At 39.4% G+C, this 27,080-nt stretch overlaps 3 protein-coding genes across 3 annotated transcripts; 2 read left to right on the forward strand and 1 right to left on the reverse strand.

The window, feature by feature from the left end:
- Positions 1 to 228: 228 nt before the first annotated feature.
- On the forward strand, positions 229 to 579 carry gng12b (guanine nucleotide binding protein (G protein), gamma 12b). The gene is made up of 2 exons (XM_078258197.1): positions 229 to 381; positions 454 to 579. Exons 1-2 carry the CDS (start codon positions 229 to 231, stop codon positions 577 to 579), a joined length of 279 nt encoding a protein of 92 aa, XP_078114323.1.
- Positions 580 to 4,174: 3,595 nt separating this feature from the next.
- On the reverse strand, positions 4,175 to 5,904 carry LOC144523692 (growth arrest and DNA damage-inducible protein GADD45 alpha-like). Its single transcript, XM_078259442.1, has 4 exons — positions 5,762 to 5,904; positions 5,026 to 5,127; positions 4,702 to 4,909; positions 4,175 to 4,466 (listed from the first exon to the last, which is right to left on the reverse strand). Exons 1-4 carry the CDS (start codon positions 5,809 to 5,811, stop codon positions 4,353 to 4,355), a joined length of 474 nt encoding a protein of 157 aa, XP_078115568.1. The 5' UTR covers positions 5,812 to 5,904; the 3' UTR covers positions 4,175 to 4,352.
- Positions 5,905 to 7,044: 1,140 nt separating this feature from the next.
- On the forward strand, positions 7,045 to 26,860 carry sec16b (SEC16 homolog B, endoplasmic reticulum export factor). The gene is made up of 24 exons (XM_078259443.1): positions 7,045 to 8,053; positions 8,461 to 8,555; positions 8,665 to 8,767; positions 10,588 to 10,802; positions 10,894 to 11,045; positions 11,159 to 11,220; positions 11,899 to 12,037; positions 12,159 to 12,389; positions 13,665 to 13,762; positions 14,896 to 14,977; positions 15,101 to 15,218; positions 15,309 to 15,420; positions 15,678 to 15,783; positions 15,877 to 16,014; positions 16,140 to 16,253; positions 17,333 to 17,417; positions 17,575 to 17,716; positions 17,831 to 17,973; positions 18,083 to 18,111; positions 18,334 to 18,441; positions 18,514 to 18,606; positions 20,305 to 20,419; positions 25,515 to 25,564; positions 25,652 to 26,860. The coding sequence occupies exons 1-23, from the start codon at positions 7,773 to 7,775 to the stop codon at positions 25,529 to 25,531; spliced, it is 2,778 nt and encodes a 925-aa protein (XP_078115569.1). The 5' UTR covers positions 7,045 to 7,772; the 3' UTR covers positions 25,532 to 25,564; positions 25,652 to 26,860.
- The last annotated feature ends 220 nt before the right edge of the window (positions 26,861 to 27,080 follow it).

The raw sequence follows: 27,080 nt of genomic DNA on the forward strand, positions 1-27,080 counted from the left end.
AGCAAGACGCTCCGCTCCAGATCAACATATCACAGGGTGTTAGTTTCTAAAAGGATTAAATTATTTTGACTTTGAAGGCAGTGGTATTCTCAGCAGCATAGCCTTTGTGCTTAATTAATCCTACAGGAACATCTTGTTGCCAGGAATCATTTAAATAGATGTATTACACTTTGGCTTTGTTGGTGTCCTCTGTGCAAATACCAACTGCATCTCCACACTAATTAATGCATGTACAGTAAGTGTATTTTGTTCCAATCAAGGTTTGTGTACAGCTGTCCAAAGGCTGCGTTGTCATCAAAAATGCAGAGCTCCAGTAGCATAGCTCAGGCCAGGCGGATGGTGCAGCAGCTGAGGATAGAGGCCAGCATCGAGAGGATAAAGGTGCTTTTATAATCAGTTATTCAGACTTCTGTATGTCAAGGTAGATCAGCATGTGGACAGATTTTTTTGCAGGTGTCAAAGGCTTCATCAGACCTGATGCGCTACTGTGGAGAACACGCTAAGAATGACCCGCTGTTCATGGGCATCTCCACCTCAGAAAACCCTTTCAAGGACAAGAAGCCTTGCACTTTTTTGTAGGGGAACAACTGAGCTCTTGCTGCTTTCCTTTGGATTTATGTGGAATTTAAAAAAAAGCTGATAGTAATACCATTCACAACTTATCTTAAGGCCGGTGTTCTGTCTGCAGAGACTAGGCTTATTACTGTACAGGCAATTTGAAACCTGGTTACACCAGATGACAATGTTAGTTTGAAACATTCCATGTTAACAACTGCTCTAAAACGTCCTTTTATTATGATAACCTATGACTGGCAGTGGGTGGCTGTGACTTCATTTACTTTGTGCTTGGTGCTCATGCAAAACATAAGCAACTAGTTTGAAATTTTACCAGCCATAGTCTTAATAATGAAGTGATCTGGCTTCAACCTCACAACTACCTTTTAATCACATAAATGCTGTTGTCTTATACTGTGAAGTCTAATACTATAGGCTGCTGACAAAATATTTCAAAATGATTCATGTTCAATAATAAATTACATTTAGATTTATCTCATATGTCCATAAATATTATTGTAGTGCAGTATGTATGTGTGTATACATACAGTACACAGAGTGTACACTCAACCTCAGTATCTACCTATTACATATAGCATGCTTTCTGCTGGTATTCATGATATAGTCTATATTGTGTGGGAAGTAACACTGCGAGAGAGATACCTACAATAACTACTCTGCCCTAATTTGCACTCATTAGTCCATTTTCGTCCCATTGTTAACCAATTTTCATGCCTTTGTTGGATTCACAGGTCCCCGTGTTCAAACAAGAGGATGAGTGTCTATATGTATCAGGTCAGAAGCACATAAACATTCTTGTTTGCTCTAATTTCTCAGTGGAAGTTATGTGCCCCTGAACCAGTCTGTTATGTAGCTCTGAGCAGCCCTTTCTCTCCTTTCTCAGTCTCCTCAGGTTTGATGTTACATCCAGGTCAGGCCAGATTTGTTGGCCTACATTGATGTAACCCTCACTCGAGTCAGATGATGGATAGCGCTGGCTTTGTAGCAGCATCGTTTGCAGTGATTGTATTACCTGTCAGTGCAGCGCAGAAGCACCGGGATAAGCCATTAATCCAGTATCTCTTATATCTCACCTACTTTTAGTGGCCCCTCCCTGTGTAACATGAAAGCTTTACTTTGTCATGTTTTGTGTCTCGTCCAGTCCAGTGTGCACTTGGCTCTAAAAATGTTTCAGTTCAGCTGATTGCCAACTACTCTGAAAAAGACAGCAGCAAAACCTCAGTGTCATTGAAAAAACAAAACTATTGTTCTGCCGTAGACTGTGGAGCTGAAGGGACTCTAACATCAGTTCAGTGGAGTGTAGATCTGCATGTTTATGCTTTGTGCACATTTTATCACATTTGCAAACTGCACCCTTTAACTTCGGTCAATTTAACACAAACCCTCCGGCCACTCTGTCACACCCCACACTATTCTCCAGTCTTCCAGTCAGTCCTTCATTTTGACACACTTTTCCCTCCCAACCGCTTTCCACCACCTGATAGGACCACTGGGAGGAGATTGTTGTCCTCTTAATATCCCCGGCTACATACTGACATCTCTGCAGCAGGTCAGCCTCTCTGCACACGCTGCCTGTTAATTAAAAGTGTGACTATTGTCAGTGGTCAGGGGGAACGCCTCTATTCAGAGGGCTATTTTTGCCATGAAGCTAAAGTACTGTATAGCTCTAGCAATGGAGACCTGAATAGCCCTGACTCATGCATCTATTGTCTTGTGACCCTCTGTGTAGAAGGCTTTGTCCCTCCCCACTCTGCGCAAGCACCAATCATTTCTGGTTTTCTCTTTTTGAATAGTCTGAAATGGGTCTTCAATATGTTTTTTTTCCTTGCCTCTGCTATTTTAAATACACCTAGCAGTAAATTCAGCTCTGATTGTGTAGGTGCAAAAGGCCTTGAATAATGAGCTGTCACAATGATCACCATCCCACTTAGAATCGTACTACAATGGGAATACTCCTTCCCTGTATGTAACTAGATCCTCAATATGTGCAAAAGGTAACATTTTACTGATATTCCCATGCAGGAGAAAAGCTGATTTATGTACCTTTACTCAAGTACAATTTTGAGATACTTGTACTTTGAGTACTTGAGTAGTATTTTCTACTGCTTTATACCCCTACTCCACTACATATCAGAGGCAAATACTGTACTGTTTACTCCACTACATTTATTTGATAACTTTAGTTAATTTGCAGATTCAGATTAATACAAAATATTATCAACAAATGAAATATGATGTAATATTATAGGTTTAGATAAAATTAGCTGATATTATGAAAATGCATAAAAATATAATATGGGCCATTCTGCATATTGTATAATTTTAATTTCAGTACTTTAAGAATATGTGGATACTTTTGTACTTCTACTTAAGTAGATTTTTAAATGCAGTACTTCCATCCATCCATCTTCGTCCGCTTATCCGGGGTCGGGTCGCGGGGGTAGCAGCTCCAGCAGGGGACCCCAAACTTCCCTTTCCCGAGCCACATTAACCAGCTCCGACTGGGGGATCCCGAGGTGGTCCCAGGCCAGGTTGGAGATATCGAAAGGAGCCAGTTGAGGTGGTTCGGGCATCTGGTAAGGATGCCCCCTGGGCGCCTCCCTAGGGAGGTGTTCCAGGCACGTCCAGCTGGGAGGAGGCCCCAGGGAAGACCCAGGACTAAATGCAGTACTTTTACTTGTAAATAGTATTTCCAGTGGTGCATTGCAACTTTTACTTAAGTAATATCTTCCACCACCTCTTGTAGCAGATTTAGCCTAGAACAAAGTTATATGTCAAGTTGTAAATAACATATTTTTGATTCGAAACTGAAGTAAAAAGTTGGTAATCATTCTAACATTATCATGCTTTTGGTCCAAGAGATGCACGCTGCAGAACTGTTAGAAATGTCATGTTCCTTCTTTATCCTGCTCATTGACATGCCAGGACAAAATCCAAACCCTGTGGGGCAACATGTTAAGCTTCATATGTGCCAGCTGTGGGCGCAGGAGGCATGCACTGTTCAGGACACTGTGTGACTTCCTACAAGCATGCTAAACCTGTAGTATACCTGCAAAATCATCAAGTCAAAACCACCCTGTAAACTGTTGGTTGTTTATTTCATTCAACTTAACAAGGCAGAATTCAATGAACTATGCACAATAAATAGATTAATTAAATTAATAACACATCAACAAAATATTTAGTGGACAAGTCTAAACATTGCATTGCCCTTAAAATAATAACAATAAACTGAAAACTTTCCCTTTTGAGTTATCAAAGTGACATGAAGCCTTAAATACGATTACATACATGTGCTGTTGAAGAAATGCTAGGATTTGGTCATGAGGAATTCTTCAAGCTGAGAGCTATGACTGGTCCACTCCAGCATGGTCCAGTTTTTGGAGTCTTGTCAACCGAGGCTCTCTGTGTGCTTTGACCCAGTCCTGGCTTGTGCTCACCATCACGTGTGCTTGTCTGCTCACATGGTTCAGTTTCCTGTAAAGGCTTCTTTCTTGGCAGAGAAAGGCGCTGTCATACATTGGAAATCCTGGAACACAGACTGCTGAGTCACTCTTCCTTGGCCCACAAGTTCACCATGACCTGGGAAATTAGTTGGAACATTTTGCTGCTTCCTTGTGTTCTTTTTTCTGCCCCTCCAGTGTCTCTCTCTCTCTCTCTCTCTCTCTCTCTCTCTCTGGGGCACTTTCCAAAGGAGTCCAACACAGACATTAACACGGGCCTTGTGCAGTTACTTTTTCCCCAATGCACACAAAACATTAATATTCCAAGCAGTTTCATCGGTCAGGCAGGTTGATAACAGGGACCCACTGATCCAAACAACGGCTTTCTCTGCAGAATCTGGTCACTTTGCTTAGTGCTGGGTCTTTCCACAGTGATGACTGGGGATTCTGCAGAAGAAAGAACAAAGTAGTTACCATCTGCTGATTTATGAAATGTGCGAACGGACTGAAATCATTCTGATTGCACAACCATTGTTAGCAACCATTCCTTGCAAGTAAAGACAATGACCTTGGTACTAAAACGCACACTAACTAAGGCAACAACTCTCTTTCCAGTCTGAAGGGAAGTGAGCAATATACAGCAGTACTATAGTAAACAGCAGACATGAGTAATGGCACTTACAGTAACTAAAACACAGTGCAGGTCAATGGGCTCCCCTCCGGATTTCACTCCTCCGAGTATTTCTGCCAGACGCCTCATGTTGCTCACCCGCAGGATGTTGATGTCATTCTCACAGCAGAATGCTTGGATCAAGGTGAAATGAATCTGGAGAGCCACATCCTCCTCATCGTCTGTGGCCAATAGACACAACACCACATTGTCTGGATCCCTAAAAGCAAAGACAAGAACGAGTTGTAAGAAAAAGGAACTATGTCTCACGTTTCTCATAAGAAGATTAATTAACTTAGAGCTAACGCTACAGTAGTTATCATATTGTTAACTTACGCATTTAGTGACTTTGCTGCCTCATAGACTCCAACGGTGATGCAACCCTGAGGCAATGCAGAGCTTAGGACCTCCTCTAATGCTTTAGGCACCGATTCCATCCTGAGGAAATAGACATTTGATATATGTATTTACATATCAGCCAGCAAAACATACAAGAACACGGTCAATGCGATAGCTAACTGCTATTTCAGAAAATATGTCCAGATTATTCAGTAATGATATGCACAGACTGAAATGTGTTAAGACATAATATGACATTTCTGCATCATAGTACAGATTTCACATCGAAATTTTGAACACGTAGCGTTGAGCTAATTAAACAACTAGCACAACTAACGTTAGTTAGGTTAACGCTAAAGTTTAGACTCTAAGCTTTAGCTTTAACCTATCTAACGTTAGAGCGACTATGTTATTGTTGCACTTGTGTTAACTAGCTAACGTTACACTAACGTTAGACTATGGACAAACTATCGCCAAAAGACAGCCAGAGCTGACGTATGAAAGAAACCTGACATATATATATATATATATATATATATATATATATATATATATATATATATATATATATATATATATATATATATGTCAAGTAAGCTTTCTTTCATACTTCATACTGTCAGACACACAGTAAAATAAAACTAGTTCTAGTCGTGAAGTATACATCTAAAACAAGCTTGAACTACAAAGGAAATAGTATGGAAATGCTAACAGTTAAACAACATGAGCTAACCTTTCTGAAGAATTCTCTCCACTGGTTTCTTCAAAAGTCATATTGCACATCCGAGCGGTTTGGTGTTGTAAAATATCCAGAGCGAAACTGACTGCTTCTGTGTGCTGAGATTCTCACCGTATGCCCGGCAAGTCTAACGTTTCTAGTAGTAAAACCCGCTGTCCCCACAACGTATTTGCATAAACCGGTCCCATTGGTCCCATGGAAATACAGTTTTCAATTTCATCTAATCTTTGTGAATATAGCGACACCCTGTGACTGTGACAGGGCAGTTACTACTGGGCAATGTAGTAAACACGTGTCACAGTTAATCACAAAATAATAGCTCTGATTAGGAAATTATAGCAGCTTTAGAGCGTATCCAATGCACCGGAACACAAAGAGAAGTCAGTGAGCCATAAGAAGTAGCCTAATTTTTAATTTTCACAAGGCTACAGGCTATTGCAGTTCAATATCTACTAGAAGCTGCTGATGCGATATTTTCTCATTGTATGCTTAGCATTCCTTCTCTTTCATCTTGTAACAACGTACGGATAAGTATAGAATTCTATAGTTAGAAAAGTCTGTATAGCTGTGAGGTTCCCTGTTCTCTTCATCTTTTTTTTTAAACACGAAGAGCAAATTTAGACAAAAGAAAACAAGGAGTGAGACAAAAATACACAATACAGTAGGCCTAAAGTAGTAGAACATAAGTAATTAGTAAAACAATGGATATGGAACATAACATTTGAAATGTGGCTGAATTCCATTTAGCAGCTTTAGTTTAGGGTCCTGATATTGCCATGCTGGCTTACTGTCATCATTAATGTTATAGGCTAGGCCTACCAGTGCTTTTACTATGACAAGTCAAAATGCCTGCTGTGAAAAAGACATATGCTATATGGCACATGAGAATCCAGGAAAAAATGACAATATCCATTATTAAGGATAATAAGAATATAAAGGTAAGTGTCAAATGTAGTTCAATATAAAGTAGCTCTGAGGATTGTGAGTAGGCCTGTAGCCTAAGAGTATTGTACTGTAAATCTAACAGGCCATGACCAGAAATGTCATATACATTGTATTCATTTATTCAGAGGCTGATACAAAATAAATGAGGAAAAAAAAATTGACATGAACAAGTATAGAGTCAGACCGTTGACAAAGGACTTGAATGGCAGCGTATCTCAATAAGCCTTTATGAGTTAGAGCGCCTCTGGTGGGAATGTAACAAAAACGTTCAACTTCGAAGTTGTCACCGCTGACTAGAAATCAGTTTTATTTTGCCCATGTTCCCAGGAACATTACTAAAACTGACCGGAGACCAGCTTAACCCCAACTCTAAAACACCGACAGTGGCGGTCCACTGCATCTTCTCTACCGGCAACGTGGCAACACTCAACACTTCAAAGTTGTTATTTTTACATGTACTTTACAATCCGAGGACACGGTTAGTCGTGTGGAAATGACATAAAAGGTTTTGACAGTATTTTTTTCTGTGCGAATTAGACTGAAGATGGACGTGATTTCCTTTTTTCCAGCCTTGTGGGACTGCAGCTGTCAAACTCCTCAGGGCGTGCTCCACTGTTTACTCTCAGCTCCCTGAGAATACTCAGGCTGGGATACACAATGCAAATACAACGGAGATGAAGGATTCATACCCTGAATGGTATGATTTAGATTTAAAAGTATCCTTTAGTAAGGTTTTTTTTTTTTTTTTCTCTCGTTGGGATCATTTACACTCTTTAGCACTGGTTCCTTTGCAGTAACAACACATTGTTATATGGGTCACGGTATTTTGTGAACTTTATCCTCTTGTTATCATGCTGACTTGTTATCAGCTGATGTTGTGTTTCCTGTGAAATGATGTGGCAGCCATGGATGTACTTTGACTGCATCTGGCATGTACGAACTGAAAGAACCTAAACAAAACACATTGTTACTGTGTGGATTTTACTTTGAAATAAGGATTTCTTGGAGACAGAATTTCCTACCTTAACAGGGAGGGCTGATCTTGTGTGAAGGGGTCATCATGGATCAGAGAGGTAACAGAGATCCCATCCTGCCCAACTCTGGCCGTCACTCCCACAGAACAAAAGACAGAGAGGACTACTACAGGTATTCTCAGCAGGAGAGGGACCAGAGCTACCTACCACAGAACCCCAGAGTGAGGGACAGGCACTGGGCTCAGGCGGATGCCCACTACAGGGCTCACTTCACCAGTCCTCCTGCCAGACCAGAGCAGTATCCTCACAACACTCAGCAGTATCTTCACGGATATGGCCGCCCGGAACACCAAAGACCCCAGTCCAGGTGTGTACAGTAATGGGACTGTGCATACAGCTCTCTGAAACCTATTGCTTAAATTGAAGAGTTTTGTATAAATGATCTTTGGTGTTACCTCACACTGATTAACCTAAATACAGTATATGGATTGTGCCAAAGTCACTACAAGATGTTAATAATAATTTGAGTGTACGTAGGCTAATCATGCTGTACAAGACAAACACAAAAGTCTTCATAGTATGATGCGTATATATACAACGTGGTCTATCATCAACTGAGTTTTAGTGACCTGGGTTTCTGACCTCTCCAACACACACTCTTTCTCTTTCAATGTGAAAGACATATGTTTTATGGTTTATTGTTTTGTATTTAAAAGAATGTGTGCAACATAAAGCAATCAAATCAAAAATGAAACCAGAGGCTTTCATTTCTAGGCATGAGTATGACTATCCACCCCAGAGCCACTGGGACTACAGAGACAACTATGGTTATTATGACCATGACTACTATAGAGGACATCATGGACAAGGTACAGTGATAAAAAAAAAAACTCTGTGAGACGGCAAAGTTTTTATTAGCAGTGTACTACGCAGTATTTCTTGGTAAAAACAAATAACATGGTATTTGTTATCATTAAGATACTGGCCAGTGGGGTCCCCAAGACTCTTTGAGAACGGGCCCTTACCATGACACTACATACAAGCTGGAACATTCAGGGAGCTCCTACACTGAGGACTACAGGTAAGCTGCAACCCTTTTATTGATCTGTAACTGACAGTAAAAAACTGAAAAATTAGATTTATTTTTTTCATGTGATGTGCAGCCATTGCTATGGTGTTTTTGCACCACAAAGAAGACTTTGAGATCATACGCTGTCATTAGTACATTCCTTTACTATAATGTTATGTATAAAACTAAATAACTTATATATGTATAAAACTAACTTTATTTGTATAATACTCTTCTTAACAAAGTTACACATGTTTTACAGGCAAAACAACATACAATGAAATCACAAGGAAGCAACAGAGAAACAAACAATAGAATCATAACACACAAGGAGGACAATACATATTTTTTAAAATAAAATAAAAGTTGCAGGGGTGCAGTGGTAAAACAGAAGAAACATTTTAAGTAGTCACCAAAACCTTCTATAAAATTATTATTTTTTAAAGATTTAAGAGAAGTCAAGGGTAACACTATAATAATGGTACATGAATTATCATGAATTCATGCATGACTTCATGCATGAATTCACTCATGTAGTACTTCATGAACTATCAGTAATGTACAAGGATTAATAGTATCTCATACATGAACAATACGTTAATTAATGCATCAATTAAGGTATTTCAATCTTCATTATTTCTGATTTATTAATGATGTCCATTACTTCTTCATAGGTAAATCTGTAGTTAAAGTGACAGGCTACAGAAACTGAATTGTAGTGTTGTAATCCTGATTAACTAAACATGACTTCTTCGTTACTTCATCATGTTTGTGGCCCTTCAATAAAGTGCTGACCTGGTCCATCTTTAGCATTCATAAATAAGATATGATTAATGGTGACATATGCAACAATCATCTTTGTGACCCCTGAAATAAATAAAATTTCCAAGACATTTCTGGTGTTCAGACACTTAGAAGTTGTAAAAAGTAAAAATCAATCTGCAGTATACTGTATTTTGTGTCAATGCAATGACCTCATATCATTTTGCCAACCACTCCTTTAATTCTTAATACATTAAATGTTATGCCACCATTAATCATATCTTATTTATCAATGTTAAAGATGGACCAGGTCAGCACTTTATTTGAAGGGCCACAAACATGATGAAGTAATGAAGAAGTAATGTTTAGTTAACCACGATTACAACACTGCAATTCTTCAGAATATATGTACACTGCTGTGACTAGTCAAGACATGAACATCATTAATAACTCAGAAATCATGATGATTCAAATACCTTAACTGATGCATTAATTAATGTATTGTTCTTGCATTAAGTCATGCATGAATTCATGCTTTTTCATGAATGAAGTCATGCATGAAATCATGATAATGATTGCATTTTTAAAATCAATGTGAAATCCAACAGGAAGCCAATGTAAGTTTTTTTGTGTGCCAGTTATTCAGACAGCACTGTTTTGCACCAATTGAAGCAGGTGGGAGCTCTGACAGATACCAGAGTTATGTAAGTCACAGTTGTTGAGGAGACAAAAGATAAAATCAGTTCCAAATTTATGTAAATCTGCAGGAAACAAAATCATCCAGAGGTAACTTAAGGAACAACGGTATTTTGTGTGTTTGGTCAGACATAAACCCCACTGAGGTCTTCCTCTTTACATACCGATACTGCTTGTTGCTGCCTCTTACTCTGTAAAATGGTATTGGTATTACATTACTCCAAGTGTAGCAAATGCATTACTCCAAGTGTAGCAAATGCAAATGTTTCATGACTTGCGGCTGATTCATTATGTTTTGTAGCAGCAATACAAAGTATCAAACTGAATATGTATTTCTATGAAAATGCAATATAATGTTGCTTTCATTCTTTCAGGTATGACCAAGGCAGAGACAACTCCCAGCATTACCTCAATGACTACGAGGATAATCCCTCCAGAGACAATGAAGAGCTTTCCTCTTATTACCAGGGGACATTAGAAAGTTCCAAAAACTCAGGGTTATCCTCCAGCAGCTATGAACTAAGTCAGTACATCAATGGAGCTGAACACAGCAAGCCTGTCGCACAATCTGTTCACACATCTGATGCAGGTGAGCGTACAGGTAAAGCTGTTTTCTCTCAGGTCCACTTGACTGAGTATTTATGATGACACATGCTCTTCTGTGCTTCTTATCTCCTCAGAGCATGGACCAAAGTATCAGATGGCAGCTCCTCTGAAGTACTCAATCCCTCATGCGGTTGTCAGCTTTGGGCCAGCAGGCCAACTGATACGGGTCACTCCGCGCTTGTCCACACAAGAGAACGTCAGCCAGCTGGAAATTCACAGTCTGGAAGTAGGTTCAACACTAGCCTGTGTTGATAATATAAGATTTTCTATTTCTGAACCACTAGTACTGTATTCTTGAATAAGAATGAAAGAGATTTGTTTTTCTTTATGTCTGCACAGATAATTCTGGGTGAGACAAAGGAACAGCAGGAGATGAGAAACTTCCCAGGGCCCTTAACCAGGTATTGCTTTGTCATTTGTTGTGCAATTCTGATACGGAAATTCTCACCACTAAATAATCTAAACCAGGGGTCTTCAACGTTTTTTAAGGATCCCTTAACTGAAAGAGAGACAGAGCAGGAACCCCCAACTACATATATTTTATAAAATGAAGTTGCATGTTAAACTGACCTACAATAATGTGTAGGGCGGCCTCAAGCCTTTAAACATACCTTTTTTTTGCATTGAATACTAAGCTATTACATAGCCTAATAATTGTTGCCATGATTTTATAAAATATGTTTTAATGTTAAACATACACAGTGAATCCTTAGGATTACTGTATCTGTGGATCTTAGTGACTACCTTATCTATAGGTCAGTAAGCCTATCATCAGTGGGGATTTATATTTGCTAATAATATGTTGTATTCATTTTAGGACTTTTTAATTTTTAAAAGAACTTAACAATAATTTTGAAACCCCCCTGCATTGACTCTGAGGACCCCCTAGGAGTCCCAGACCCCCTGTTGAAGATCTCTGATCTAAACAAAATGATTGATGCAATTTCCCTACCATCAATACATTCTGCTGAATGTCAAATCGAAAAGTATTATTAGTCTTGTGAGACATTATAAAGATTATATGTACAATTCAATGTTTGAATGTTGTACGAATTTGTTTTTTTTTTATGTTTTTGAAGGGAAGATTTGCACAAAGTAGATGCTATAGAGTTTGCCCACCAGAGGGCAGGTGCCTGCATGAGTGGTGACAAGCTGCATGATAAGAGTTCTGCTGCCCTCTTGTGGAATTTACTCATCCTGCTCTGCAGACAGAATGGAGTAAGTGGATCGTGTCTTGTTAGTATTATATGTGGAAATAGTTCACATTTGCATCAAACAGCCATCAAAGCAATTATTATGTTTTTATAATACAATTATCACTACATTTCCATTGTTTCAGCAAATAGTTGGCTCAGATATCGCAGAGCTGCTGATGCAGGGCTCACATTCAGATGGAAGCTGCGAGTCAGATGCTCCAACACTCATTGACTTCAGTGAGGGCACAACTGCTGAAGCACCACCTCACACAGGAGATGACCTGCTCACAGGAAACTGGAGCAGCTTGAGCTCTGAGACCTCTGAGACCACCCTGCAACGCTACACTCAACTGCTGCTGGCTGGAAGAAAGAAGGTTTGTACCTTTTTAACTCTATATTCATGTGCCAAAACCACAATGTAAAACTATTCAATTCCAAATGTCCTGCATTTAAAATCCTACTTAAAGCTTTAGCTTTAGAAACTATGCACTATAGCTTTAAGTAAAAGTACAGAAGTATTGCTAAATGTACTTTAAGTATCAAAAGTAACTACAACTGTCAAATAAATGTAGTATAGTAAAATATACAAGTAGAAGTATAAGGAAAATACAAGTTAAATGCAGGTAGTGCAAAATTGTACTTACAGTTCAGGGACACGTTCAGCCCTGACAAAACCGTTTATTTAAACTGAAACGGTGGTGCGTTGAACCCTCTGCTGTGTGCGCCTTTTATTACCACGAGTTTACATTCACATCGCTGCTGATTGGATAACATATTTGACACACCTACTAAACGAGAGAAAACATACCTCAAAGCCCATTGCACATTGTTTCAAACCGTTCCGATGAAACATGTTGTTCAACCCAGAAACGTGCCCCAGTACTTATCTAAGTGTACTTACTTACTTTTCACCACTAGTAATCTCAGCAAATGCCAGACTATACATGTTCTACTCTCCAGGGCAGGATATAAATTATACAGTATAGACCCGATCACAATGTTTACAATAACTTACGAGTAGAACACCCCTGCGTCTCATACATACAATAAACAGTGCTGAGCAAACAGGGGACAATGTGATTTATACTCTCATCTCATTCATCTAAAATGCATGTTTGATGCTTTCATATTTCAAAACCTTTATTAACATTGGGCCTAGACCTAATTTAGCTGTTGGGCCACAGAAAATGACACAACCCAAACTAGCAGTCAGTCTGACCGGCAGTGAGATGTTGCTGTTCGTAACACTAGATTTGGTTTATTGAAGACACTAGCAAAGCAAAATGGTACAGAAAATTAGCACAACAGGAACTTCAGATAAGTTGGACCACAGTGTTTAACTTTATATCTTTGAACATTACAGTTAAGGCTGAAAATTACAATATTAATAAACAAGTTTGCCCATTTCACATCTCCACAATTCATATCAACACCCATTTGTCTACCCGGAAGTGATTTTTGTGTTAGTCACGGTGATTCGGTCTATATACTCAAATAGTAATCTGCATATCATTAAATAGTTTATCACGCATCTCTTAGGATACACCCTTTAACGAAGTGCTCCAAAGCGTTGTGTTACATCTTCATCCCAGTTACCATGGATGTCATTCTGTGTTGGGATCTGAGTGTTTGTCCCATGGGGTTTCCAGGAGGCCTTGGAGTCAGCTATGAGCAGCGGCCTGTGGGGACATGCACTTTTTCTTGCCAGCAAAATGGACAACAGATCCTACACCACTGTGCTGAACAGGTAAGAGAAGCAAAGTCATCTAAGACATGACAGCTGCAAGAAATCTGTATACAACTCTACACACGAGCAGTAATTGAGAGATGATTATGAGCAGTCAGAGGGAGTTCTTATGATATGCTCTTATGATATGCTTTAATGGACAACATATCCTACACCATTGTGCTGAACAGATACTTATGAGCAGTCAGAGGGAGCTCTTATGATATGCTTTAAACTTGTTTTAGAGCTACAATAAAATGGACACTATTTCTGTCAATTGTATTAGGAGTATATCATCAGTTTCCTGTGTATGTTTTAGCCAAGCCTCCAGGAATGCAGCAAGTCCATGAATCATTTTGGCATGGTGGGGCCTAAGTAGCTGCAGCCTCCCAGAGCTGCTAGCGTGGCCTTAAACAATTTGTGGAATTTAAAATGATCATGCTTTTGACATTTTTTCATGGGAGTAATTGCACCTCCAATTGAAGAAAAATCAACAGAGTGCATTTGCCTGCAGTCAGAATTGAGGGAGGAAGACTCACAGATTACAAATACTACAAAAAAGACAGGACAACATATCCATCAAGCCCTGTGTCTTTCCATACTTCTGTGTCCAAAAATAATTCCCTTTATTTAGAATTTGTGGAAGGTAATTACAGGTGTGAAAACAAGAGGAGATCAGACCTCTGGAACACTTCCTGTTTGTGAAAATAAAGTAAAACAAATCGCAGCTCCTGAGTTATTTATAACTGGCAGAGGGTAGTGAAGTACATAACAGAGCATTAACACTTTGCCAGAGAGTGTACATCATCTTGCTTGACATATAATAAGAATTTTTAAGATTTTTAATCACTGCACAAGTCACAGAGGAGTGACAAAAGTTTGCACTATGTCACAAAACTACAGTTTATGTAACCCAATCCATTTTTTACAAACTATTTTGGCATCAGCAGTACGTCCCACAGCAGCACATGTTACTAGAGGAACGTATGGGGGGGAGGGTAGATAATCAGGCTTTCTTTTCATTTGTGATCGACATCAGCATGCCGTAGCACTTCTGTACTGTACTGTGATGGCTTTTAGTACAGTACCTCTTCTTCTAGCATGTAATAAAGCCTTGGTTAAGATGTGCAATGAGACAAGCAGCTCTTTGGCAGGTTTACAGGCCAGCTAACAGCCAGTGATCCCCTCCAGACTCTCTTCCACCTGCTGACTGGGAGAATCCCTGCTGTAGCCATGGTAAAACATCCAGAACATAAAGTCTTCACACATCCCAATCAACACAATTGCAATTATTGTATTGTAAAAATGTCTGTATATTATTAGCCAATAAGTGTCTTGATAGTGATACTCTGTGCCCAGTGCTGTGGAAATGAAAAATGGGGAGACTGGAGGCCCCATCTAGCTGTTATGCTCTCCAATGAGACAGGAGATCCTGCCGTTCAACAGAAGGCCATCGTCACTATGGGAGACACACTCGGTATGGACGCACTGACTGAGGTTGAGGTTGTAATGTTGTTTCTGCACAGATATATGAGCTGGTTATTTTGTGTTGTTCTTACTTGTGCAGCCTCCAAAGGCCTTATACATGCCGCCCATGTGTGCTACCTGACAGCCAGTTTTCCCTTTGGGGTATACACACAGAAGGCAGAAAGACTTGTGCTTCTAGGCAGCAGCCACAGGTGAGCTGTGCTTGCTCCTTGATTCATCATCATTCATCAGTTCAATTGTCAATAATGTAGTCATAATTTTGAGATGAAGAATTTAAAACAGCAACATAATTTTCTGCCATTTCCATAAAAGAAATATAAGTATATGAAATGACCTCTAGGCAAGGCAGGTAAATATCCTTAAATCTTCTTATGTTTGTTTTAGCTACTGTGTTTGCTGAGGTGATCTTTCTTATGTTTGGTTTGCTGTATTCTCTCCTCTTCTTCAGGCAACCATTTGAATACTTTGCCACAAACCTTGCCATCCAGTGCACTGAATTGTATGAGTACTGCCAGACACTTGGGGGCAAATGCCTTTCAATACCATCCTTTCAGGTAGCTTAAATTGTATTATTCTCATTTGCAGTCCTATTTAAATAAATCTGATAAAGAGGCATGTCATGCTGAATATTGCTGCGTTGTGTTCAGGTGTATAAGTTTCTGTATGCCTGTCGACTGCTAGACTGTGGGCTTGCATCTCAGGCCTTTCACTACTGCGAGGTGGTAGGACAGGTGATTCTCAGACAGAGGGAGCCTTTCTTTGTGCTGACTGAAGAGGTTATTAAGGTATTCCCACATCCTCCTATACACACATACCTATGGTGTCTTATACATTTGAGTACTGTAATCAAAGGCACTCAGTGTCTATCAATTAAATTGCACATAAATACTGTGTGTCCTTTTTCCTGCAGCTGTCAGACAGGCTGAGACACTCTGAGGGTCAGTTCAGTGAAGCAGGTGTTAGCGGAGCCGGGCAGGAACCTGACTGGCTGAAACAGCTTCGTGCTAGGCACCACAGTTTACAGGTTAGCTTCTTCATGGCTTTTATTGCAGAAAAATGTATAATCTTAAGGAAAACTTAGAAATTTGTTTTAGCTAAACAGAAATGCAGGATTAACAGGAATCTTAAGTGGTTGGATAAACCAAAGCTACTTTAATAGCTTAAATTGGGCCAATATTGTCTGGTACTGTACGTAGTAACGAATGGATTAGATTTTATATTTCTGCTTGCGCCTGAAATTCTCTGTCCATAGATCTGTACAGAGCAGTATATATTATGTATTCTGAATACGTCATTTGTAGCCTCACATTTGTGGGAAAAACGATTCCCTCCCCAAATGCTACATGTGTAGGCCAGCTGCTATGCCAGCTGCTGGTTTCTGTTTGAAAATTGATTTGCTTTCAAATGGCTTTTCTTCTATTTTTTTATCCACGGTAGCTGGCACTTAGGCTACATTCACATTGCAGGCAAAAGTGGCCCAATTCTGATTTATTTGCTCATATGTGACTCAGTTCTGTTTTTTATAACAGTATGAACAGCACAAATCCCATGGAATCTGATCTTTTCAATTCAGATTTGGGCCACTTTCATATGTGGTCCTCTTACATCACTCACTCACTCACTCACTCACTCACTCACTCACACGCGTCCTGCCACGTGAGTCTTGTGAGGAGACACTGACAGATTTAGTTAAAAGTAGCCCCTTGACGTCCTGAAATTTTGGATGAAATATATTTCAGTGAAGCCTTTTACGTCACAATTCCACTACTCCTGACTCCAACTCTACATCAGGGATCAGGGATCACAGTTGTGACTAGCTAGTTGCTTCGGCCTGAATCTGTGAGTTAGCCACGCCCACTTCATTTTAATATTTAAAATTAAAATAAAAAGACAGGAAAATAACTAAATGTGACATTATGAAACATGCAGAACATGCTAAAATAAGATTGTGAACATGGTAAACATACCTACTAAACATCAGCATGTAAGCATTAGCATATTAGCATGCTTACAGTATAGTTGTGCCCAAGTACAGCATCACAGAGTCACTGTAGATTCTTGTTTGTCTATATAAGTGATGTCTACATTTCTTTTTTTACTCAGACAGGGAGTTACGACTGTGCTGAAACATACCAGCCACCTAAAAAGGGAAGTACTTTGGCCCGTGAGGACAGCAAAGTGTTCTTAGGTCATTTAATCATTTAATCCTTTCATTACTTAAAATGATGCACTGTATGGCTTGTTTCACACTAGAAACAGTGTATTCTCGCACTGCTTTCTTGTACATCTAATGAATATTCTAAGAATACTTCTGAATATTGATTTCATTTTTATTGTTTTTACAGAATCAGACTTCGATGACTTCGAAGAGCCTGAACTCCTTTATTACAGAGGCACTGGGGATCAAGAAAAACTTGAGCATCAAGTTGAACGAATTACTGAGGAAATTAGCGCATTGTCCTGGGATGTTAGCAAAACTCAGGACTGGTACAAAATGTGCAGCAACATGTCTTATCAATGTCTGTCAACCACATAGATGAAACCTGTTATATCCAGTCCTAATAGATTTATGTCACTGTGATCTCCCTGTTGCTTGTCTAGGCCTTCTGCCAATTCCCCGATGCCAGCGACGGTTTATGCTCCCCCAACACCCAGCGACTTGAGTTATCATAACGTAGATACTGCTGAAATCAGAACTGCCACGCCACGTTGTCTTCTGAGTAATCTGCCACCAGCAGCAGAGGGTGAGAATCCAATGTTAGACAGCATTCGTTCCTTTTTTTATGCAGATATTTACTATGGGCTGTGGGGAGTTGGCTTGTGTGTGATATTTTGATTTCATTGCTTCTACAGGGGATGGGTCATCCTCTGAAGCAGGCACAGTGAGTAATCTTTGTAATATTCTATACTGATTAAAACAAAAGCAACAACACAAATATGGCAACCTCCTGGTTTGATGTCACTTTTGTCATCCTTTTATAGATTTATATTTCTACAATTAAGTTCTTCGCAAGACTTGATCCTTTTCAAGCGTATAGAGCTGGTAAATGCTTTTAAAATAAAGTCACCTGGATGTGTGTCATTGTCTGTATTTGCCTTTGAAGATGGGGGTTCGGATGCTGGAAGTCAACTTCAGTCAGCAGGCGCAATGCCAGCCGAGCATCCCACAAGTTTTAGAGGCCTCTGAGCAGACCAATGAGCCTCCTAAACAGGTGGGTGGGTCATTCTGACACATGTATGCTATTTGTTTGACATGGGTCTCATTTGTTTTCTGTTTTATGCAGAACACCAAAGCAGGATGGTTTAGTGGTTGGTTCAAATCAAAACCTCAACATGTTCAAAAGGAGACTCCAGAGCAGAGTAGCCCAGCTCAGATGGTAAGAGTCAAGTAATTATACATTACACTGTCCAGTTTTTATTTGGTGACGTAAGATACAGTGAGGCTCGAAAGTTTGGGCACCCTAGGTAAAAATTTGTATTAATGTGCATAAAGAAGCCAAGAAAAGATGGAAAAATCTCCAAAAGGCATTAAATGACAGATTAGACATTCTTATAATATGTCAAAAAAAAAGTTTGATTTTATTTCCATCATTTACACTTTCAAAATAACAGAAAACAAAAAATGGCGTCTGCAAAAGTTTGGGCACCCTGCAGAGTTAATACCTTGTACTGCCCCCTTTGGCAAGTATCACAGCTTGTAAATGCTTTTTGTAGCCAGCCAAGAGTCTTTCAATTCTTGTTTGAGGTATCTTCGCCCATTCTTCCTTACAAAAGTCTTCCAGTTCTTTGAGATTTCTGGGCTGTCTGTCACGCACTGCTCTTTTAAGGTCTATCCATAGATTTTCAATTATGTTGAGGTCAGGAGACTGTGAAGGCCATGGCAAAACCTTCAGTTTACGCCTCTTGATGTAATCCACCGTGGATTTTGAGGTGTGTTTAGGATCATTATCCATTTGTAGAAACCATCCTCTCTTTAACTTCAGCTTTTTCACAGATGGCATCAAGTTAGCGTCCAAAATTTGCTGAACTTTTATTGAATCCATTTTTCCTTCTACGCGTGAAATGTTCCCTGTGCCACTGGCTGCAATACAACCCCAAAGCATGATTGATCCACCCCCATGCTTAACAGTTGGATAGAGGTTCTTTTCATTAAATTCTGTGCCCTTTCTTCTCCAAACGTGCCTTTGCACATTCCGGCCAAAAAGTTCTATTTTAACCTCATCGGTCCACAGAACTTGTTTCCACAATGCATCAGGCTTGTCTATATGTTCATTTGCAAACTTCAAACGCTGATTTTTGTGGTGAGGACGTAGAAGAGGTTTTCTTCTGATGACTCTTCCATGAAGACCATATTTGTTCAAGTATCTCTTTATAGTGGAATGGTGTACATGTGTGTGGAACTCCAGTGTCTGCCAGATCTTTCTGGATGGATTGTGCAGTCAAACGTGGGTTTTGACTTGCTTTTCTCACAATCCTGTGAGCTGTTCTGTCTGATATTTTTCTTGGTCTTCCAGATCTTTAACTTCCCCTGTTCCTGATGACTGCCATTTCTTAATTACATTCCGAACAGAGGATATTGGCATCTGAAAACGCTTTGCTATCTTCTTATAGCCTTCTCCTGCTTTGTGAGCGTCAACTATTTTCAGTTTCAGTTTTCTAGACAACTGCTTAGAAGAACCCATGGAGCTGATTGATGGGGCAAGGTCAGATGAGTCTGGGCATTTAAAACCTTTGAGATTGACATCACCTGGTCTTTCCAGACGATGATTGAGAACAATCCATGACACTGTCAGGTCTCAGCTTGCCAAAGGGGGCAGTACAAGGTATTAACGCTGCAGGGTGCCCAAACTTTTACAGATGCCATTTTTTGTTTTCTGTTATTTTTAAAGTGTAAATGATGGAAATAAAATCTAACTTTTTTTGACATATTATAAGAATGTCTAATCTGTCATTTGATGCCTTTTGGAGATTTTTCCATCTTTTCTTGGCTTCTTTATGCACATTAATACAAATTTTTACCTGGGGTGCCCAAACTTTCGAGCCCCACTGTATATATTTTTTTTATGTTTTGTTAGGAGCTACCACCGACTGCTAGCTTCTGTCCTCCTCCCCTACCTGCCATTTCCTCTCCTGGCATATTTCCACCCCAGCCTTCCTCTGCTGGAATCAACCCCTTTTCAAGGAAAGCAGGTGTATTTTTTGTTAACTTCAACTATCCTATTCATTAATATGTTGCCAAGTTCCAAATTCTTCATATAGCCTTTTATGTGGGATTTCTCAGGTCACTGACCCTTTTAGAGGAGCTGTGTTCCGTCTTTGTCTTTAACAAGCGTGTCCAATTTTACATTTGGAATAAAATACAGTCATGATATGCAGCTTGTAATTTAAAACATTGCAGTGGCTTGGCTGCCACTGATGACGTTTTACCTACATTAGACCATGCAAATGGGATATGATATGATCAGGTCACTGACTCTTAAAGAGGAGCTGGGTTCCTTCTGTGTCGCTGACAAGCATGTGCAATTGGGATACAGTCATGATATGCAGTTGAAAATTGCAGTGGCTTGGCTGCCACTAATGACATTTAACCTACATTAAGCTATGCAAATGTGATATTTTTCTTTAAATAGCCATATCTTCTTCAAAGGCCAGCAGCTGGGGTAGATTTTGGTTTGGTTTGGTTTACAGTGGGGAGAGTATTTTATACACTTCCGATTTTGCAGGTTTTCCTACTTACAAAACATGTAGAGGTCTGTAATTGTAATTTTCTCAACTGTGAGAGATGGAATCTAAAACAAAAATCCAGAATATCACATTGTATGATTTTTAAATAATTAATTTGCATTTTGACATAAGTATTTGATCACCTACCAACCAGTAAGAATTCCGGCTCTCACAGACATGTTAGTTTTTCTTTAAGAAGCCCTCCTGTTCTCCACTCATTACCTGTATTAACTGCACCTGTTTGAACTCATTACCTGTATAAAAGACACCTGTCCACACACTCAATCAAACAGACTCCAACCTCTCCACAATGGCCAAGACCAGAGAGCTGTATAAGGACAGCAGAGATACAATTTTAGACCTGTACAAGGCTGGGATGGGCTACAGGACAATAGGCAAGCAGCTTGGTGAGAAGGCAACAACTGTTGGCGCAATTATTAGAAAATGGAAGAAGTTCAAGATGACGGTCAATCTCCCTCGGTCTGGGGCTTCATGCAAGATCTCACCTCGTGGGGCATCAATGATCATGAGGAAGGTGAGGGATCAGCACAGAACTACACGGCAGGACCTGGTCAATGACCTGAAGAGAGCTGGGACCACAGTCTCAAAGAAAACCATTAGTAACACACTACGCTGTCATGGATTAAAATCCTGCAGCGCACGCAAGGTCCCCCCTGCCCAAGCCAGCGCATGTCCAGGCCCGTCTGAAGTTTGCCAATGACCATCTGGATGATCCAGAGGAGGAATGGGAGAAGGTCATGTGGTCTCATGAGACAAAAAATAGAGCTTTTTGGTCTAAACTCCACTTGCCGTGTTTGGAGGAAGAAGAAGGATGAGTACAACCCCAAGAACACCATCCCAACCATGAAGCATGGAGGTGGAAACATCATTCTTTGGGGATGCTTTTTCTGCAAAGGTGACATGACGACTGCACCGTATTGAGGGGAGGATGGATGGGGCCATGTACGCGAGATCTTGGCCAACAACCTCCTTCCCTCAGTAAGAGCATTGAAGATGGGTCGTGGCTGGGTCTTCCAGCATGACAACAACCCGAAACACACAGCCAGGGTTAAGGAGTGGCTCCGTAAGAAGCATCTCAAGGTCCTGGAGTGGCCTAGCCAGTCTAGCCTAGTCTCCAGACTTGAACCCAATAGAAAATCTTTGGAGGGAGCTGAAAGTCCGTATTGCCCAGCGACAGCCCCGAAACCTGAAGGATCTGGAGAAGGTCTGTATGGAGGAGTGGGCAAAAATCCCTGCTGCAGTGTGTGCAAACCTGGTCAAGAACTACAGGAAACGTATGATCTCTGTAATTGCAAACAAAGGTTTCTGTACCAAATATTAGTTCTGCTTTTCTGATGTATCAAATACTTATGTCATGCAATAAAATGCAAATTAATTACTTAAAAATCATACAATGTGATTTTTCTGGATTTTTTGTTTTAGATTCCGTCACTCACAGTTGAAGAGTACCTATGATAAAAAATTACAGACTTCTACATGCTTTGTAAGTGGGAAAACCTGCAAAATCGGCAGTGTATCAAATACTTGTTCTCCCCACTGCATTTTATTTTTATGGATTTATGGATATAGAAAGACAACAGGGGGGGGTATCCAAGGGATAACATGTAAAAGCGAGAAACACTTTTTTCCAACATGGTCCCTGTAGAAGCCCTGTCAATACCACTAGCCTGTGCCTCAGGTAAATAACTCACCTAAAAATAAATATATATTAAAGTTCTTTAAAGGATTCACATTAAAAAACATTTAAATTGTTTGTGTTTGTAGGATCACTGACTTCACTAGAACCAAAGTGGGGATATCACACCACCTACTATTAACAGTGTCTTTATGTCACATGAGACCCCCTTCGCCAACATTTATTTTTAAAGGATGACCTTTCAAACCCTCACAGCCTACTCACCATCATGTTCCATATTAGAAACAGAAATACTCTGGATCGAGTCAAATTGCAGCGAGTGACCGCTGAGATGTGGTTTGTAAAAGCTGACAGCAGGGAAATGACCAGTGGAAGCAGGACATACCGTATTTGGGGGAAGGGATACCTTAATTGACCCCAATAACCATTTATGTATGAGGCATTTGACCACTGATGCCAGCAACACGGAGTGACTGTCCATCTACGCCAGTAGCTCCCAACCTTAGAGGAACTTATGCATCTCTTCATCATTTCCCAATGTTTGTTTCAAATGTATAACACTGTTCATTATATAATAGTGGATAATGTTATTTTTTTCATACCTGTTAGACTGTCAATATTTAGATGCAGTTTTTTTAATTGTTTATCCATAACCTTTAGCTAACCATTTCCATCACTTATGCAATTTCAGCCATTTAGCCAATTTCTTTAGCTATTTATTTCTACCATTTACTTATTACTTTTAGCTACCTGTTTGAACTTCTGTGCTCACTTGCAAACTAGTTTTCAAGCACTGTCACATAACTTCAATATCTAGTGTTCAGGTGTTACAACTGATATACACTTTAAAATCAAGTCATAATTTATATTTTTTTAATGTGAGCTGCTTCACAATCTTTCAATTATAGTAAATTAACTGTAGTAAATTATGGCACAATGTGAACATATTTGATCATGGTTAGCATCAGTAAAGTGGAATTATATAGGACCTAAAGAAAATAAATGAGTTGCCATACCACGTGGATAATACCACAGGGTGAGGGGGGAGGGACTGGGAAAGACTTCTGCCAGGAAATACCCAACACCCCCTTTACACCCAGCCAGTAGACACTTAAGTGACAACATGGCAGGTGCCATCTTCTTTTATGATTACTCTGCAGTAGCCAAGTGTGAGTGGGACACACTGACCTGGAATTCAGCAAACACATAGCCAGGATGTGAGATGACGCTTTTCGCCTGCCAATAATGTGTCCAAGCATAAACACATATAGAATGGATAGCTTTATGGAAGACATAAAGCTAAACAATCTCTCCAAAAAGTGAAATACTGATCATAGATTGTAAAAAATAATGGACATAGTAGCAGGGACGTCACACATTGGTTTGTGGACTGCCAATTTGAAGCATTGGGTTTGGCAATCTGCCATCGGCATGTTGGCAGGTAACTTTAACTTTAATATATTGAAAACACAAGAGGGTCAAACTTTTAAGACAAAATCACGGACACCCAAAAAAAACTTCACGGCTATTTTAATGTACAGACAGTGTCATGAATACGCATTGCTAAGTTTCTGTCCCTCAAGCAAGGTTGGCGTGTAGTTCATTTAATGGCCACCGGTGTCATTAATATCAATGCTTTCCTTTAAGTTACATGTAGAAACTTAACTTTTATAGTGGTTATATAAATGTAATATATGTTGCTGTTAGATTGCTGCTAGATTTCTCCATTAAAAACGATGTGTCTCGCTTGTGTGCGGCATGCAGGCGAGCAAACAGTTTTTTGACAGCAGTGAATACGTTGTTTTTAAAAATACCAACAAACATGATCAAGCAGAATATGTTGTTATATAAAACATGTTGTGAATTTTGGAAATTACTGCATCTTCTTATATATACATTTTGACTTTTTGAACTTTACAACGCTCTGGAGTTGTAAATGTTTGGAAAATGTTTGGATCACATGAGTCAGACACAATCCTACGCAGCCACCCCTGAAATCTAATTATACATATAGTACCATACTAATAGTATGAGTGTAGCCTAATCTTTATCAGCAACTGTGCGAAATACTGGGTTAAAAAAAAAGCTGTGCAGCATTCGAATTTTGATTTAGAATTTGTGTCAATGTGAATCAAACTGCATCAAACTTCTCTGTACAGCCCTAGTCCTTTGATTCCTTCGAGAGCAAAAATCATTAGTCATAAAAATAAATAAAAATAAAAGAGCTGATTTTGAAATGACCAAACATGTTTATTGAGATTGATCTTCAGACATTAATTTAACACTACAGGTGTACAATTTGGTTTCCCTTTTATCCACTAGAGCATAAGCTCCTACATACTCCCACAAGTTTAAAAGACCATCTTACAAACCATAAATGTTTATTGTGCTTGGCAATTATTAAATATATGTATTATAAATATATTAAATATAATATATAATAAACACATTTAAAGATATCCTCCTGCATGAAAATAGCTGTACTTCCAAACACAATAATGATTAGAAAGCACCATAAAAAAACTGACTGACTGATTAGCTAGCTTCCCTAAACCATTAAACTGGTCTATTAATGTGGTTCAAGAGGTAGGACTGGCTTATGGCCATGTTAGAGCACTTTTGCAGTATAGCAGCTTATAATTTAAAACATTGCAGTGGCTTGGCTGCCACTGATGACGTTTTACCTACATTAGGCCATGCAAATGGGATATGATATGATCAGGTCACTGACCCTTAAAGAGGAGCTGGGTTCCTTCTGTGTCGCTGACAAGCATGTGCAATTGGGATACAGTCATGATATGCAGTTGAAAATTGCAGTGGCTTGGCTGCCTCTAATGACTTTGAACCTACAATAAGCTATGCAAATGTAATAGTTTTCTTTAAATATCCATATCTTCTTCATAGGCCAGAAGCTGGGGTAGAAGCCCTGTCAAGTCCACTAGCCTGTGCCTCAGGTAAATAACTCACCTAAAAATAAATATACATTAATGTTCTTTAAAGGATTCACATTAAAAAAACATTTAAATTGTTTGTGTTTGTAGGACCACTGACTTCACTAGAACCAAAGTGGGGATATCACACCACCTACTATTAACAGTGTCTTTATGTCAAATGAGAGCTTCACATGAGACCCCCGCCGCCAACATTTATTTTTAAAGGATGACCTTTCAAAACCCCACAGCCTACCCACCATCATGTTCCATATTAGAAACAGAAATACTCTGGATCGACTGGCATAGTAACTCAAATTGCAACGAGTGACCCCTGAGATGTGCTTTGTAAAAGCTGACAGCAGGGAAATGACCAGTGGAAGCAGGACATACCGTATTTGGGGGAAGGGATACCTTAATTGACCCCAATAACCATTTATGTATGAGGCATTTGACCACTGATGCCAGCAACACGGAGTGACTGTCCATCTACGCCAGTAGCTCCCAACCTTAGGGGAACTTATGCATCTCTTCATCATTTCCCAATGTTTGTTTCAAATGTATAACACTGTTCATTATATAATAGTGGATGTTATTTTTTTCATACCTGTTAGACTGTCAATATTTAGATGCAGTTTTTTTAATTGTTTATCCATAACCTTTAGCTAACCATTTCCATCACTTATGCAATTTAAAATCAAGTCATACTTTCTATTTTTTTTATGTGAGCTGCTTCACAATCTTTCAACGTACAAATACCCCTGGTTGGGAATCACTGATCTACGCAACTGCCCACCGAGAACGTCATCAGACTCACTACTCCATCAGTATCCATGTTATATTGTATGCTGCAAGAGAATTAGCTACATGTATTATATTTTATTTAGAAGTATAAATCCAGGCATTATCATTGTAAGATCTAATATACACTTAAACACACTTATCCACTAATTAAAAATATAAATGTTATCCAATACTGTGGTCATTTATTAGCCTCACAGAAGCCACTTTAATCTTCCGAGCTGAATAAGGAGTATTTGCAGCCTGACTTTGCAGGGCTGGTAAATTATGGCACAATGTGAACATATTTGATAATGTTTAGCATCAGTAAAGTGGAATTATATACAGTCCTTCCAGAAAAATGCGGAGTTTTTTTGTGACTGTTGCAGGCAAAAATCCTTGATTATGCAGCACGTTTTCTTAAAAAATGCGATGGAATATGCAGGATATTTATGCAATTTTATGCGATGAAATTGCGGGAACTTGCAAAAACTGCGGTTTCATCATGGCTTCATCGCGGGGTTTGCAGCTTTTCGATGATGTTCATTACGTCACTTCATAACGTTCCCATGGCAACGGGAAAATGGCTGCTCTTGTGTGAAGTAAACGCAACATTTTTCAACTTTCTGCTAAGATATATGTGACTTTTTTGCAACGGAAATGCGGGGATTATAAAATCATACAAGCCCCACATATTTTGCGCAGAAATCAACAATTTATGCGGCGAAAGTGCAGCGTATTTGAAAAAATACGGCCCCCA

This window comes from Sander vitreus, chromosome 9 (assembly GCF_031162955.1).
Source record: "Sander vitreus isolate 19-12246 chromosome 9, sanVit1, whole genome shotgun sequence".
Classification (NCBI taxonomy): Eukaryota; Metazoa; Chordata; class Actinopteri; order Perciformes; family Percidae; genus Sander; species Sander vitreus.

Excerpts from the sequence above, each read along its gene's own strand:
- gng12b (XM_078258197.1), top strand. The coding sequence starts at position 229 with ATGTACAGTAAGTGTATTTTGTTCCAATCAAGGTTTGTGTACAGCTGT. Across the intron at positions 382-453 it reads CCAGCATCGAGAGGATAAAG|GTGTCAAAGGCTTCATCAGA; the intron begins GTGCTTTTATAA and ends ATTTTTTTGCAG.
- LOC144523692 (XM_078259442.1), bottom strand. The coding sequence starts at position 5,811 with ATGTGCAATATGACTTTTGAAGAAACCAGTGGAGAGAATTCTTCAGAA. Across the intron at positions 5,128-5,761 it reads GGAGAGAATTCTTCAGAAAG|GATGGAATCGGTGCCTAAAG; the intron begins GTTAGCTCATGT and ends CTATTTCCTCAG. Across the intron at positions 4,910-5,025 it reads GCAGCAAAGTCACTAAATGC|GGATCCAGACAATGTGGTGT; the intron begins GTAAGTTAACAA and ends CTTTGCTTTTAG.
- sec16b (XM_078259443.1), top strand. The coding sequence starts at position 7,773 with ATGGATCAGAGAGGTAACAGAGATCCCATCCTGCCCAACTCTGGCCGT. Across the intron at positions 11,221-11,898 it reads TTCCCAGGGCCCTTAACCAG|GGAAGATTTGCACAAAGTAG; the intron begins GTATTGCTTTGT and ends ATGTTTTTGAAG. Across the intron at positions 18,112-18,333 it reads CATCCTCTGAAGCAGGCACA|ATGGGGGTTCGGATGCTGGA; the intron begins GTGAGTAATCTT and ends TTGCCTTTGAAG.